The sequence below is a fragment of the Saccostrea cucullata genome, unplaced genomic scaffold (assembly GCF_032062105.1).
Source record: "Saccostrea cucullata isolate Sc308-1 unplaced genomic scaffold, CSIRO_AGI_Scuc_v1 ctg756, whole genome shotgun sequence".
Classification (NCBI taxonomy): domain Eukaryota; kingdom Metazoa; phylum Mollusca; class Bivalvia; order Ostreida; family Ostreidae; genus Saccostrea; species Saccostrea cuccullata.
Genome location: NW_026930876.1, coordinates 273,059 through 290,641, shown reverse-complemented (window position 1 = coordinate 290,641; position 17,583 = coordinate 273,059). Strand labels below are relative to the sequence as shown.

General features: G+C 33.0%; 1 protein-coding gene across 2 annotated transcripts; it reads left to right on the top strand.

The window, feature by feature from the left end:
• The first annotated feature begins 8,149 nt into the window (after positions 1-8,149).
• On the top strand, positions 8,150-14,738 carry LOC134230415 (NADH-cytochrome b5 reductase 3-like). Of its 2 annotated transcripts, none has more exons than XM_062712241.1 (8): positions 8,150-8,251; positions 10,010-10,159; positions 10,378-10,450; positions 10,922-11,028; positions 11,215-11,344; positions 12,078-12,247; positions 12,553-12,652; positions 14,203-14,738. In XM_062712241.1, the coding sequence occupies exons 1-8, from the start codon at positions 8,231-8,233 to the stop codon at positions 14,373-14,375; spliced, it is 924 nt and encodes a 307-aa protein (XP_062568225.1). In that variant the 5' UTR covers positions 8,150-8,230; the 3' UTR covers positions 14,376-14,738. The 2 variants fall into 2 exon arrangements, with proteins under 2 accessions (XP_062568225.1, XP_062568224.1); XM_062712240.1 differs by lacking the exon at positions 8,150-8,251 and adding an exon at positions 8,575-8,649.
• The last annotated feature ends 2,845 nt before the right edge of the window (positions 14,739-17,583 follow it).

Sequence of the window (17,583 nt, the reverse complement as noted above, 5' to 3'; positions counted from 1 at the left end):
GTGGATAACTTTATAGACGATGTGATTGTGTACACTCGAACATTTCAGGAACATGTTAATGTAATTCGGGAACTTCTGCTAAGACTTCGTGCTGCGAATTTGACTGTGAAACCAAGTAAGTGTTTTATTGGTTACCGGAGTCTTGAGTGTCTCGGACATATTGCAGGAAATGAAGAACTTAGACCTCTTCCTGACAAAGTTTCCGCCATTCACAACTTTACCCAACCTTCAACGAAGAAGCAAGTGCGATCATTTTTAGGTCTGGTAGGATTCTATCGTAAATTCATTCCGAATTTTTCAGCTATTGCTTCGCCTTTATCAGATCTTACCAAAAAAGGCCAGCCGAACAAAGTGATTTGGAAAGAGCCACAAGAAAATGCATTCATCACTCTCAAGAACGCTTTAACGGTAACACCAGTTCTCAAACTACCTGATTTAAATGAAAGCTTTGTTTTACAGACAGATGCGTCAGATCGTGGTGTTGGGGCAGTTTTGATGCAGTACGAAGATGGTGTGAAGAAACCTGTCGCATACGCTAGCAAGAAACTTTCCAAATGTCAGGTAAATTACTCTACAATCGAGAAAGAGTGCTATGCGATAATCTGGGCAGTTCAAAAGTTCCGCAGGTATTTGTATGGTAAGGAATTCCTACTAGAGACAGATCATCAACCACTAGTATATCTTACCAAAGCCAAGGTGTCTAATGCACGTCTGATGCGCTGGGCATTACTTCTGCAACCATACAGGTTTCGCATTATTTCCATCAAGGGTTCTGAAAATGTAGGAGCTGATTGTCTTAGCAGAATTTAGATATGTATATAATTATATATAGTCGATTTTATGCTATAATTGATTGTGTTTTTTTTCAAAAGTTCGTTGAACTTTCTTATGTTGGGGAGATATTGTCACAATCAATATTTAATTTTAATTGCATTTACATTATGTTTATGGTTTTTATTTTATTTACCCTTTACTGGACCTCTATACTTTTGTTACCTTATTGAACCTCAGTTAAGTTTTGCAGGTATTGGTCAGTTACGACCTATTGTATTTTGGGGTATTTAAATCGCTGCATAGCTGACCAGGTAACCAGGGTCCACGTTTTCATAGCTTTTAAATGGTTGACATACAGTCCAAGATGAGTGGCTAAATTTTTTCTTTCAACGGTAACCATTTCTCCAAAGGGGTAAGTTTGTTTTTTATTTCATATGTAAGTTTTTGAGTAATACATTTAAAACGTAGAACTATTTAAGAACTTGAGTTAATTAATGTTTTTGTTACTATTTACGTATACAGGTTTTGCTGGGTAGAGTTACTCATGCGTTTATTGTTCTATTTTTGTGCAATGTACTGAGTTATATACGCACGTAGGCTATTTTGTTTTGCCGCTTATAAAGTCGGTGTTGTGGGTTTAATAGTTAAAACCACTTTTGTTAAGATGTTGTGTATTCTTAACGTTTTTCTTATTATAATAGTGTTCGGTTAAAATTACCGGGACTGATTGTATGGTGTGCCATAAGTGCAATTGTAGTCAATGGTGACTTGAGTTTTCCTTTTGTATACGTGGCTTGTGACTTAAAAAAATGTTATTTAATTCAAAGGTTCCTGATGTTATCCAATGTTAATCTATCCATGTGTGTGTTGGCAATGAACTTACCAGACCGGGATACCCACTGGGAGCCAGTTGGCGGGAGTCCGTCGTGAAACGGGTCGTGTCTGGATAGACGTGGTTTAGAGTCAACGATATTGAGGATTAATAGAGACTTTAATTTCTGTGTATTGTAAATAATAGCTGTAAAAATATGTTGTAAATATTGTTTTTATTGATTTTATTTATAGATAAAAAAAAATTGTAAATAGAAAAAAAAATCTTGTTATATCTGACTGGACAGAGCACGACGGCTGTCGTGACACAATAGCGTTGCAATTATGCTTGATATATATATATTAAAAAAACTTGAACTGATGATCATTACATACATGCATGTGCATTAATCAGATTTTCAACTGTTATTGCATCTTTTAAAGAAAAAAATACTTAAGTCAATTCATAAAACCTCTTCGACGTTTGAACGAAGCAATATTAAAAGATTTATTTTCGAACACGCGCTATAGTTGTTATATTGAAATTACCAGAATGTATAAATTTTTTAACGTTTCAAAATTCAGAGAGTTTAAAAGCAACTATAACAAGCTGCAGACAAGAAACAAAAACTTATTTATTAAGAAAAACTCAATATACAAAAAAAAAAAAAAAACAAAAAAAACAAAAAAAAACATACATTTGTATTGATAGACTGAAGAGCTACGGTGTCACCCATTGAAAACTAGAGGTACTGTAAGTACTGAGCTCACTAAGTGATACCCCCGCCTCCCACATGATTATAATGACAAAGTCAATGGTTTGCTCTTGGAGACCCTCAGACTTGAAATATGTTCTAGATCAAAAAGTAGAATGAAAAGTGCACAATGGCATTATTTAGTAAAGAATCTGTAAAACTATCATTAAATTTTATTCAGTGGTGAAGGAGGAGTTGTGGATAAGAGATGGATTTATAACCTTCAATATTATAGAAAGAATGGCAGTGTCCATATCTTGTTATAAGAAACTCAAAATATGTGCATAGCTGCAGAACTGTAGCTCTCTGCTTGAGAAAATTCGGACAGATAAAGCAGAGAGCTACAGATCCAAGCTTTGCAAAAACCTTCAATTTACGCCGACGATTTTTGTCGCTACTTTAGGTATTTATTTCGTGTAGTTTAAGCTTTCTATGGTTTTTAGAATGGTACCCTATTATAATTCATATATTTAACTCTTATATTTGATACTTTGTTACCTTTTAATGGCCCGAAAACAGTCCTGGATATAGTTTTGTAATGTCGGTTTAAAAGAGTTCCATTTCGACGTCCGTAACCACAAACAGTCACTTGTTAGCGTTGAGAGGTAAGAAAATGATCAAGAATTGAAGTTGAATATATGATTAATTATTAAATACCATTTAAAATTATTTTCAAAGCTGGGGAAAGTATAAAATACACGAAAAAAATACCCATAGTGAGCGACAAAAAATCGTCGGCGTAAATTAATCGAAGGTTTTTACAACGCTTGGATCTGTAGCTCTCTGCTTTATCTGTCCGAATTTTCTCAAGCAGAGAGCTACAGTTCTGCAGCAATGCACAATGGCACTTTGTAACAAAGAGTTGAAAGTCTCATCAAATTTCATACAGTGGTATAAGAGGACTTGCGGATAAGAGATGGGTACCCCAAAGCGTAACAGATGGACAGAGGGACGGACGGACGTACAGACGAACGGACAATTCGATCCTTATACTTACCCTCCCACTTTTCAAACCGGGGGGTATAAAAACTGTATAGCATGCAAAGTTGCATGGCTTTATTTCCTCAAAATCAATTTCTTTACTTAGCTGTAGGGTGAATTCAAATTTTAAAGATCGGTTAAAAAATTAATTATATCTACATTTGTATTTCAGCTATATATACTGTCGTAGTTCATATTTGAAGCGTTTGGACCGATTGATCCTATATATAGATTTTAAGACTGCACCTTCTTCTTTTCAAATTTTGCAAAGAATGGTTGTAAAACTTGATATCCCCAAATTGGGGGCATACATGTTCAAAAGACTATTTTATAAATATAAAGTAAGATAATAAGATATAATTCTTATGGTGGCATATTTCTACCCCCTACATGCAAGATAAATTATGTTAACATGCAACATAACTATGTAGACATGCAACATATTTATGTCAACATCCAACATAATTATGTTGACATGCAAATTACCAATCTTATAAGAAAATATAATTTAGATATGGTTAAATTTACTTTCTAACGCTCGTATCTGACATTGTAGTTGCAAGATAATTATGCAGACATGCGACTTATTTATGCCAACATGCAAAATAATATGTAGACATGCGACTTATTTATGTCAACATGCAACTTATTTATGTCAACATGCAAGATAATAATGTTAACATGCAAGATATGTATGTAAATATGCAACTTATTATCTTGCATGTTGACATAAATAAGTCGCATGTTGACATAAATAAGTAGCATGTAAACATTATTATCTCGCATGTAAACATAAATATCTTGCATGTCTACATAAGTAACCCGCATCTTGTCATAATTATGTTGCATCTTGCATCTACAATATCCGATACGAGCGTCAGTACGGGATTTTACCCATTTTAAAATCAGATTCTCTTAAATACGGAAACGTATAACCGCCTCGTGTTGTTGTTTTAGAACGCGATATTATGATATAAAGATGTTGTCAAATACAATAACTTCAGGGTTTGGCGATTTGATAATGACAACAGTCTTTGGTGAATAATACTTTTTTGATATGTTTTTACGACTTATACACTTTTATATATTAAAGTTGAATTCCTAAATGTCGCACTAAAATAATGCATAAAAATTAAGCCGCTAAAATTAAATATCGCAGACATTAGTGCAATATAACATTTCTGAAGACTTCGCGTAGACGACTCGATTTAATCAAAGAGGAAATTCAGCAAAATTCGAACGACTTGTAACATCAGATTTATTACTATAACGTATTGCATTGCATCGATGTCTGGTTCAAATAAAATAATTCAAATCGTTATACCACTACTTGGGCCGTAATGCATATCTAGAAAATGCTTTCCTCTTTTTCTGAATGTGTGTTTTTCATAGGACCCGGAACACTCTTTGAAAACCGTAGCTACGTGCCGGATTTTTATTGTCCGAAATTGATTATTTTAAAAAAATGATTTTTAAACATAAAAATCTAAAAAATTTGATGCTGTCGGTAACTGCAATGTTTTTTATCTTAGAATAAACAAAGAAGAAATTTGCAGGTTTTACAGTGTTATAAGTCTTTATGTACATGTATTTTTAAATGTACTCAAAGGGCAACTTCATAAAATGTATATGATGGTATAAATTATAACAAAAATCTGAATTTACCGAATAAATCAAAGCATGATTGGGGGGAAAATGGTGTCTGTGAGAGCACTAACTAATGAGCTTGTGTGTTATCTTTAAAAAGAAAGAGGATAAAATGCAAATTATTTCATTCACTTTATCATTCTACACATCATATTAAAAAATAGAGTATGTGCAGACTCGCGCTCGATTTTTACCAATTGAATTATCAAAGAAAATATACAACTTTCTTGAAATTTTGAATTTACAATATTTTGAGGTCATATTTAATGCATGACATCACATCAGATGAAAATATTAAATGCTTATATGTCTGCATATGTTCTCTAAGCTAAGAATATAATTAAGATGGACAAGTATTACCAAATATAGTGCCTGTCCTTTGAAGAAACATTCATAAGATTTATTATTTAGAAAAGAGCCTGCAAGGTATCCTATAACTATTTGAATTATTTTATTTAAGTCAGACATTAATTCAGTGCAATATACGTTATATTTTAATTAGGATGAAATTCATTTTCTCCTGGTATGTCCTTATCTTAATGTAAAAAGACTTGAACTCATAAATATTTGTAAAATTAAATGTAAAATTTTTCAGTCTCTATTCTATGATAATCAATTTTATTCGCTCATGAATAACGAAGATTGAAGATCCTGACATCCTTGGATCAATTGCTAGATTCCTTGGTAATCTACATTAATTTGAGGATATTTTGATATGCATATATGTACTTTTTCCCAGTTTCTTGCCTTTGACTAAAATATTATTATAACATATATACAATACATGTATGTATATTCAGTGTATCTCTTATATACATTTTTAACAACTGCTCTCATTATATGTAAGATCTTCCTTGTTCTATCAATTGGATCCTCCTCCTTCTTTTGTTTGTAAATCTTGTTTGCTCCTCCAAGGGCCCAAATTGGACTGATAAAATCTTGTATCTTGTATCAATCTGAAGTTACAAGTCGTTCAAATTTTGTTGAATTTTTCTCTTTGATTAAATCGAGTCGTATTAAGTGAAGTCTTCATATATGTTATATTGCACTAATGTCTGCGATATTTAAGTTTAGCGGCATAATGTTTACACATTATCTTATGTGCGACATTTAGGAATTCAACTTGGATATATCAAAGCGTATAAGTCGTCTAAAACATATCAGAAAAGTATTATTCATCAGAGATTGTTGTCATAATTAAATCGCCAAACCTTGAAGTAATTGTATTTGACAACATTTTTATATCATAATATCGCGTTCTAAAACAACAACACGAGGCGGTTATACGTTTCCGTACTTAAAAGATTTGTAACTTGCATGTCAACATGATTATCCTGCATGTTGACATAATTTTCTTGCATGTTAACATAATTTATCTTGCATGTAGGGGGCAGAAATATGCCACCACAAATTCTAAATAATATTTAAGAAAAAATGGCAAGTAAACAGGTGCGTTTTTGAGAATTTATCAAAATTAAGGTATTTTGTGCTTTTTTTCTATATGCCGTGGGCATGCAGATTCAACATCAATTTTTAAGGTCCATCGATACTCTGATAAGAGAGATAACATAAATGTCTATTATTCCTTTATAGATTTGCCAGGTTGAAGTGTTTGTTTTTTTGTTGTTTTTTTGGGTCCAATTTTGCCCCGCAAAATATGCTATTATTGTTTGCATTTTACTTATAACATATTAAAATACATTTCTTTTGGAAGCAACATTTTATATGAGTCAGCAGACGGTTTATGAACCTTCATGTTTTTCAGGGAAATTTTTCAAAATTCTCTTGACATTCACAAATGGATATATATATATTTTATTTTGATACGTTTTTATCTGAATTCCATATGTTTTGGTGCATTCCTTAATAAAATACAAGGTCATACTTCTCTGTGTTGTCTAATTTTCAAAGGTATGTACTCCGAAACAGGTTGTAGTCTGTTCTCGGTAAAGTTTATGGTCTTTGCCCTAGGGGCCAGGAAATGTTGAGTGGGATCTAAGGCCATTCTAAGTTTTTTTCTCTGTTTAGCGTCCACCCTTATCTCAAAAACCTACCTACATATTCGCATAAACACACAAGCCAAAAATAAAACAAGGAGTTGAAAGTCATTAAAAAAATGATGCAAATCTATGGAAGGATTTAATTTCATTTTATTTTAGAAGGTATATATATATTTTGTAAGCAATTTCTAGGTTTTAAATGCTTAAATACATAAAATATTACACTGCACAAAATATTAAGAGAAATTGACAGAATTCAATTATTTCGACCAAAATAATCAATTTTCTGACTCTGATTATGTTTGTTTTTTCTCATATGGGGCGTCAAAAACCAAGGAGCACGCGGACGCTAAACATAGAAAAAATTTGTTATGGCCTAAGTGTAAGTAGAAATACATTGGGTGTTTTATATAGTTTTCATGGTATGAAATACGACTTTTCGGACTTAAAATTAATTACCGTGTAAGTTAACTTATTATACTTTATGTTAAATTGTTATAAAAACTTTTCGTATATTTCGGCAAATTATGTGATGAATTTTATAAATTCCAAAGAATTTTTTTGAATAGCACGACAATCATATGACTGCAAGCAACGTCATAGCTTCAAACAATCTAAATGTTCAATACATAATTATATAAATACATAAACTTAAAGATTCCTCAACAAGAAAATCCTCAAAAATTTAAATATATGAAATAAACATTTTAAAATGATAATTTTAACACTTTAATTGTGCAAAAATTACATCTTACACGCGACCCAAATTCTTTCCTTTTTTCGGCGGGGGCGGGGGGGGGGGGGGGGGAGGGGACACATGCACAAGTACATGGGTCTTAATTCAAAAATATTTATATCTATATTGCATTGTTGTGTACTCTTTTTAAATACCAATAGGTTTACATATTTATGAACCAAATCCTAAGAAGACATAAATTATGGGAACTGTGCGAGATTATTTTTAAGTAAAATATTTATCATATCCTTACCACTTTTTTATTGTTTTATTCAAACATTTTATAAATATATGTAATTCTGTTTAAGGTCACTAAAATAAGTCAAAAAACCTAAATTTAAAAGGTCTCAAAATAATAGAACATAAGAATGCGATGAGGATAAACATCGGGATCGGAGTGCTCTTTTCTTTCAATATAGTCTTTAAAACGTTTTTCATCTCTGGGTTTAACTCATTTAAGTTAACATCATCAAGAACCTGGAATGTGGGTGTAGGTAGAAATTGTTCACCTAGTGTATGCAACAAAGATGACAAACTCGGACATGTGGGTAAGTCTTGAATAATTTTTAGTCTATTTTATTGCTCTTAGCGAAGCAAATACGGAAAATATAACTTTACTTTGTAATGACAGAAAACTCAACTTTCAATCTCAACTAAGTTGAAACCCAAGTCCCTTACCTAGACAACAAATACACACCTATTGTTTTCAATATACTTTCAGCACTTATTGTGTAAATGCATTTGTTACACTGTTAAGCTACCAATGATACAATGTGTAACTGAAATAATACATGTTGGTAAGCACTCTGCAAAATTATAAATAAATTGTAAGTGAAGATCATTTTGGATGTAGCCGGATATAATTTGTCAGGGTATAAATTGACTACGTTGTACGACCGGTTTGGAGGACATTCATTCCACCAGCATGAGTCGAGCAATTGCCATCGTAAGTAGATAGATCTAGTATGTATGTGGAAAACAGGTCAAGCACGTACGTATGTATTGTCAGTCTCTTAGTGGGAAACACAAGTCTCGTGCCGTCTATGGTGCACGTGCTCAGTCATCCGTAACAAGGTCAAAATTTTGACAGGTGGCTAGCTGATTCTTGAATCTTGATTAGGTCCTGTTTTGTGAATGCATTATTTTGTAGCAATCGTTGTGTTGGCACTTACTCTTGGGACAAAGTCTTGGGATAACATAGCTCTCATGCTCAGCTGGCAATGATATTTTATTGACATTTAAAAGGATCATGACTCTGAAGGGAGGGGGGCTTGTAATAATTTTCCTAGTCAGATATTTTTATTTTCATGTCGGTGGAGGACAGATTGTTCATGTCCAAGATGATTGAGTCTCAATCATTGAGGACAGATTTTTAAAATTTTCTTCTTCACTGAAAAAAAAAACTAAAAAAAAAGATTGATTGATTGTATGTTGTTTGACATCCCTCTCAAGAATTTTTCACTGTCTCATATGGAGATGCCACCACTTGCTGGTGGAGAGCTACAAATTTTTACCAATACTTGGCGCTCAGGGCCATTTAGTAGTGAGGGATCTTTTTTGTGCCAGTATCTACTGCGACATAGGACCTCAGTTTATATGGTCTCATCCAAAGGGCCAGTCTCCATGTCCCACAGTGGGATTCAAACCCACAATTTAGGGATCAACTCATTACTTCGCTACTCCAGAGCAGATGCACTAACCACTGTGCCATCTAAAAAAAGAGGAAAACACCCAAACCAAACTCCAAAAACTATATTTTTCTATTTCAGGGTTGGGGGTGGGGCTGAAGCACTAATCAAGAACATATTTTTTTTTCTTGACAGTTGAGGACAGATTATTTATTTTCAATATTTATAGGACAGTTGATTTCTTTACAAAATCTGCCAGCCCCCCCCCCCCCAACATACTTGTCACACTGGGGGTTTTGGTGTAGATAGCCCTGATTTTCTGGCAAATATTCTTGTACATAAATGTTCCTTTCAGGCTTTCTTAAAGCCCACTATTAAATTAACAATTTTAATATTGTCAAGATTCACTCGCTATATTTGAGGACCCCCTTTATAAAGCCACTTACTTAGTCACTTCCATTGAAATCATTATTTTGTCACCTGTGTTGGTGGATGCATGCTACACAGTACACTGTAGGGTAAAAAAAAACGTACTTCCTCTACAACTGAAGAAAAAGATACCATACAGATGATTTATATTTGACAGGGTGTGCCAATACTGATAGGAATTTTCAGGTTATGACCTACTTACTGTTTTGACCCAGTTACTACTGATGATTTACCGGGTATATTTGACAGGGTGTGCCAGTACTGATTGGGGTAGGTGTGGTAGCTGTCACTGCTGTCCTAGCAAAGATGTTCTTGTTTGGAAACAAGAAGAAAGCCAAGTCCCCCATAACACTACAGGACCCCAATACCAAGTACCCCCTCAAACTGGTGGATAAAGAGGTAAATAAATTGAACTGAAATTTACAATCAAAATTTTGGATAAGAATTAACATCAGAATTTCGAAACATAACAAAGATCTGATTTTAATCAGATTGAGTATGATACCTGTGTATATATAAATGTACTTTAGAAATATTGTTTGACAAGTATATATGAATTTGGGAGATTGAACATTTTAGATATGTGAATTCAAAGTTATTTATGATTCTTTTTAAAGGAAGTCAGTCATGATACAAGAAGATTTCGTTTTGCCCTTCCAAGTCCAGAGCATATCTTGGGACTACCTGTTGGTAAGATTAATATGATTGAAGTACATGTACTACATGTATAAACCTAAACCTAATAAGTTCAGGCATAAAAGACAGAAAAATATTATAATTTTACTGCCATGCACCTTTCTCAGAGTTGTTCTACTTTTTTTTTTCTTTTGTAAAAAAAACCCCATAGGACAAGTTAGTAAAAATAGCCCTCAATAGTCTGTATACAAGAAAAAAGCCAGAAAAGAGAGCTTGCTTCTTTCGACTCAGCAAACAAGATAAAAATTGAAGGAAAAAAAAATTTGTAGCCTGAAAAACTTTTATGATAATTTGATAGCTTGAGGCTGTCCTGTCTATGATATTAAATTTTGATGCTATACTTTTTAAACTATAAAAATCTTTTTACACAACACATCTTAATCAGCAGAAATTGCATTATTTTCCCCATTTTCTTTGTCAGGCCAACAAATGTATAATGGGATGTACTTATGTTTTTATCCACAGGTCAACATATTTACCTGACCGCTCGGATAGACGGACAGCTGGTGATCCGCCCCTACACCCCGGTATCTAGTGACGATGAAAAGGGGTACATGGACCTCGTCATTAAGGTGGGTCTTTTTAATTAACTAATGAATGGGGATTAAGACAACAAATGAATTTTGAATTATATTGCTAAATCAGAAGTAGTAAAAAGGGAGCATAGTAAAGGTTCTGATTAATTCATGTATTAATCTACACAAATACACTGAATAATAAAATGTGCTGTCAGTAAATTATTTGATTGTTTTTGGCAGGTTTACTTCAAGAATGTCCACCCTAAGTTTCCTGAGGGTGGTAAAATGTCCCAGCACTTGGAGAACATGTCTATAGGGGACTACATTGATGTGAGGGGACCTAATGGTTTACTGGTGTATGAAGGAAAAGGTATGGTAATGGAAATGGTTTAGTATCTTACATGTAATGGCATGGCCATATAGTATGCTGTTTAAGATATGCATCTGAGAATACCATTTGTTGGAAAAAGTAAATCAAATTATTTCCAAAATTCAAAAGTATATTGGTAATGAGGATTTATATAGGACATATTTATTCAACATAAAATATTTTTGAGTGCCGCCAATTTGATTTCCAGCGATAAATCTTGAAACTGATGATGTCATAATGGATTCAGTTGCATTGTGACGTCATCAGGATTTCAGATTATTCTTGCAGAATTATCTTACTCCAAAAAATTCAAACCTCAGAAATTATATTATACATCAGTATAATAAAATGCTTATCCACTGGTTGTGAGTGGGATAACTCTTTTATCAAACCCTTGACAGGAACTATCCCCTTGGGCAAGCCCTCAAGGAATAGTTCTCTGTCGTGGGTTTGATAAAAGAGCTATCCCACTCACACCCAGTGGATAAGTGTATACTATCAACACTGCAGGTTGCACTATCCATAATATAATTGAAGAGACACAAAAAATAAGAAACTTTTAGTACATAAGTTATAAGGTAGCAGTGTAAATCATATAATAGGTTCAGTTTCCCATGACAAGTGTTTATAAACCTACGTAAACTTTGGTTGTCGATTGATTAAACTCGTTTATCTGTAAGAGTTACTTCCCTCAAATCATATTGACTACATCTTGCATTGATTTTATCCACAGGTGTGTTCAAGGTGCGCCCGGACAAGAAGTCTCCACCTGAGACAGTGACAGCTAGGAATGTGGGAATGATCGCGGGAGGGACGGGAATTACTCCCATGCTTCAGCTCATCAGGGAGGTGTTCAAAGACCCAGAGGACAAAACTAACCTCTCTCTTCTCTTTGCTAATCAGGTTTGTGCTAGCCTGTAAAGTATAGTCTGTTGTGCTTCATTTGTATTTAAGACTTCCAACTGACGCTTTTTGATGTTACATAGAGAGTTAATTAAGTGTGCATGAATATGAATTTGTTTGAAACGACTTGGAATAGGTAAACGTAGCTAAAAGTTGATTGATGTACAGTAGTTACATGTATTTTGGGAAGCATTATCATTAGAATTAGCTTTAAAATTATGCATTTAAATTTTTTTTTTTTTATTTTCCTAAATTTCACAAATGTACTTTAATATTATACAGTATTTTAATAAGTATTTTTTCAGACAGAAGATGACATTCTGTTGAGAACGGAGCTAGAAGGTTTACAAGAGAGCTACCCAACTCGTCTCAAGGTGTGGTACACCTTAGATAGACCAACAGAAGGTAACTGCTTGTAACAACCTGACAAAAAAATCAGGTCTAGTAGAACAGGACTCTACAAAAATTGAGAATTTGTAAAGAAAATTTAATATTTATCACTAGTTATTGTTACGCATCGAGCTGAAACATGAGGGGCAAATTTTATCTGCTTTCCGCTCTTTTTGCATGCAACGTTAACTTTTTAAGGTTTACTCAGTTTTGATGTAAATGGTATGGAGATGTCAATTTATCTCAAGAGAGTGTTTTGAAAGTGTTTTGTAAAGTAAAACACAAGGTTTTTTTATACACGTTTTGGATACTAATGATAACAGATATTTAGTGCATGACCTACTAATTAATGAACTAAAGACAAGAAAATTTATGCTAAAAGTATATACAAATACAGTAATGTTCTGAATACATGATGCTTCAAAGTTGACATTCAAAGTAAAGTTTCAGGTAAATGTATATAAAAGTGCAATACAAAGAAACATGAATCTCCATATGTGGTGTATTATAGGATTAAACGTTCTTTTTTCAGAATTTATCGATGTGTAAACTCTGCCTTTTTACTCACAAACTGAATAAAAGTGCGAAGCACTTTTATGTAAAGTTTGTGAGGAAAAAGGCAGAGTTTACACATCGATAAATTCTGAAAAAAAGAACGTTTAATTCTTATAATTCCAATTACGAATTTTTAAAATTATTAAAATTATTTCTCTTTGAGGCCGCCATACAATCCGTTATTTTGTACGGCGTAGGAATACTTTATGCCGCAAAGAAACATATACAAGATGAATATCGATAAAATCCAACTTAAATTGTCAAAACAATCAATAAAATAATTTTATAAAAACTCATTGAATGTTGTTTAAGTCAACAAATATCGTAAATACGCGTATTCTCCAGAATAATTCGTCCTTGACCATGGCTATGTTGACATTAGATCTAACGACGTCATAGCGAAACTTGCAGACCGACGACGTCCTCGATTTACTCTACGTCTCTGATTTACTCTGGTTCGTTCAAAGATTTAGGGAGAATATGGGATCTGTAGGATGTAAATATATGAATTTGATGCTGAAAAGGCAAGAGTCTGAAGTACGTTTCTTTTCCCTATCACAACGACACCAACTGAGCTGATATGGAACGTCGAAAAAATGACATCATGATCAGCGATTTTTTAAAATTAACACTCGTAATCCGACAGTGACATAAACATAATATTCCCGTCTGTCAGTCCTGTTTATCTCCTTTTCATTCATTCATTTTTTATTTCCAGTTTCTTGTAATCATAATTTAGCTAAAACGGAATAGAAGTATCTGTTTTCATTGTTTTTACAACAGTCGAGAAAGTAGTTCTGATTGAAAAATTCATCGATGTGTAAACTTTTTCTTGAATTTGTTCTCGTCCAATCAAAACACAGGGAATCAATAAATAAAATTAAGATTGGAATTATGTAACAAAATCCTCTTATTTATGATAGAATGCTTTCATGAACCTCTAAAGTTGTTATATGTCCAAGTAGACTATAATCCTATTTTTTATTAAACACAACATTATTTGTTGATAGGTTGGAAGTACAGTAAGGGGTTTGTCAGTGATGAGATGATAAAGAACCACCTCCCTCCCCCTAGTAATGACACTGTCATCCTGATGTGTGGCCCCCCTCCCATGATCAACTTCGCCTGCCAGCCAAACCTGGACAAACTCGGATACAGCCAGAAGTCCAGATTCGCCTACTAAACAGGGCTTTCATTGTTTAAGACCAGGTGTATGGTTGGTTGTGGATTGTATGTTTAAATTATTTGGTAAATGATGTGCAATCAAGATTTTTGCAGAGGGATTCGATAAAAATGACAGAAAAGGCACTTTATAGCCTTGAGAAATGAGAATGCCTGCAGTGAATGGCCAAGCTAGATTTTTTTATTTGATGCAATATATGCCAGCCTGCCTAAGTAAATTATTTGTTATGATATAAAAAACTCATTTATATTGTTGCTGGGCATTGTCTTACAGTACAAGTAACTGTACTACTGTGTAGTGTACTTTGTAATATATTAATTCACTTTACTTATAGGTAATAAATTTATTTCTACTTTCGTAAAATCTTTACTTTTTTTTAAAGGGCACAAATATCAGAAATTACAAAAAAGTTGTGTGATGTCCAACTTTTCAACAGAGCCAAAAAAACCCTAAAACCATCCAAGATGGGATCAGGTGTTGTGGAGGAGTAAACATCCCCTAATTGACAGGTCAAACACACTGTGTGCTCCTTGTCATGATTAGGGCAGACAGAAATTTTATGCAAGTCTAAAAAACAGATTATCAGTTATTCCATTCACGAGTTTGGGTTGCAAATATCTCTCAAATATGGGTAGGGGGTGTTAAAACTTAGCATTTTGCGACTTTTGTTATCAAAAGCTAGTCTGAAAGTCGCTGTATTCAGGGACTAAAAATGCATCAGGACAGAAAATGACATTTGTATTAGATGGAAGTTGCTAAGCTCAGGTACCTGTAAAATCAAACATTTTCCTGGAAGGAATTTAATGGTCGCATTTGACAGAAAGTCTCTTATTAATGGTGAGCACTATGAAAGATTCTACTGTGAATTTGAAAAGGTTGCCTAAAAATATGAAAAACTTGGAATTGAAAAAAAAAATTATCAGAAAAGTTCACTTGAGCTGCAGATAAACTTCCTATTCCTCCAAAGTGTTCATATCTGTATTGATGAATTCTCTAAAACTGCTTACAAGTTCAATCCACACTTTGCAAAAGTTATGTCTCTTTGCGGGGTCAACCAAAAGGTCAAAAGGGAAAGAAATGACATTTCTCGTCTTTATGCTACTAAACATTTGGGCATGCTCTGAGAAATCCAGTGTTAATTTTTTTTCTCCCAGTCTGGGGCAATCAATATACAAGATACACAGAATTTATTTTTAGTCAGATGACCAAGTTCAAACCAGAAAACTTTACAGACTATACTGTAAGGATTCTATGGGTTTTCCCCAAAATATGGCGGCCAAGGGACAAAACTTTTGAAAAGTGTGGATTCAACTATTAAAATATTGTCTCCCTCTCTTTAGTGATCATCTATATATTTAGAATAAAAAATAAAACGGATAAAAATCAACTTTAATGACAAATTGATGTTCCAGATATAGTACAAATAATATACATAAAATCTTAAATACAAATGTACATAAACATTTGGTTCCGATTCTTTGTGTATGTAATAGATGAAATGAATACAAAGCAGCTAAATAAACATTTAAATCAATGAAAAATACATTTGGTAATTGAATTCTAAAGAATTGATCATTATAATCCAAGCTAACTTTTTTATTATTTCTGAGAAGGAAATTTACAAAAAGTAATTGCACAATGCCAACCATCATATTTCAGACAATTTTAAGTGAGGGCAACAAATATATTAATCAGTCTTATATTGAAAACATTTCAATTAAATGAACGTAAAAATATTATTTATTAGTTTTCTAAGTACAAGTCATAAAATAAGGGGAAGTTCCCTAATTAATTACTTCTCTTTAACCCTCTAATACTGATTGTCTGCATGCACTTATTTCTGGAAGATAATATCATTGTTCACACAAATGAAGAAGACAAAAGCAAGCCCCTGCATTCATATACAGTGGAGCCTCATTTATCAGGATGCTTTGGTTCCTAGTCAATTTGTTCGGATATGTGAAGCGTCCGGATACCTGAATTACCAGTTAAACAAGACAAAGTAATGTTATAAAATTCCGTTTCGATTAAAAATCGTCCGGATACTGAAGCATCCGGATATCTGAAGGTCCACTGTATACTTATGTAACAGTATAAGGTCACATTTCACAGAAAAAAAATTATGACATCAGTATTTTGGTAGCACTGTAAAGACACTAGTATTCCTATGGGATCATAATCCAGGTATCAAGTAATTTTTCCTGATATACGTGTGGGTGATGAAGCATATTACATCGTATAAGATATCATGGTTACTAATCATCTATGAATCTCTATATGGTTAATATAATAATACACTTACTTTGAAGATAAACATTTAATAAGATAATCTAACTACTTACTACAGACCTAATGTAAACTTTTTCTCAATAAAGCACTGTCAAAAAGGAACTAAGTGGTGTGACAATAATATTTTTAATAAGTACATTTTTTCACATAACTGCAAAACATAGGGCAGAGGGGGTTTTAGTTCTTTTTGTAAAATGTTTTCCATTTATACAACTTTGAATTGTAAAACTTTATTAAATACATAATGAATATAAGAGAATCTGTAATTCACAACAATTAGGTTTCTTGACTAGTAAAATCATTAACAAAAACTTTGTAACAGCATTCATAGAGAATAATAACTAGCTATTCTATAACATGACAACAATTTCTGGTCAACAAACAATATATCACACAATCACACAATTCAATATGAGGAGTAAATGTCCCAATAAATTGTAGATTTTTCAAAAAACCTTCCTCTCTGTATTTGTATGAGAAGCATTTTCCAATCTTTTTCAGAGTTGGAACAAAAATCCAATTGTTATCCTAGCTATGTTTAAATCTTCCTAATTGGTATGTCTTCAAACATACAAAATTCACATGGAACATTAAGTCTACAATTTACTGTTACAGGCCTCATTCATACACACATTCTAATTTCTTACAATCAGGACTTTCAATTAATTCATAACATAGAACACTAAGAAAATCTGGACTACTGCTGGACTACAATATCCTTCTGTCTACATAATACACTATTACTTTATAGCACCTCTGAATAGCCAGTTGAGAAACTCACAAAAAATACATCAAAAAATGTACAGTAGTTTTCCAAGAAAATTTACAAAACTTTAAGACAAATATTTGAAATTTTGTTACCATTATCTATTGCAAAGTTAATCTAAAGACGGACAGGAGACATTTTTATCATTTTATA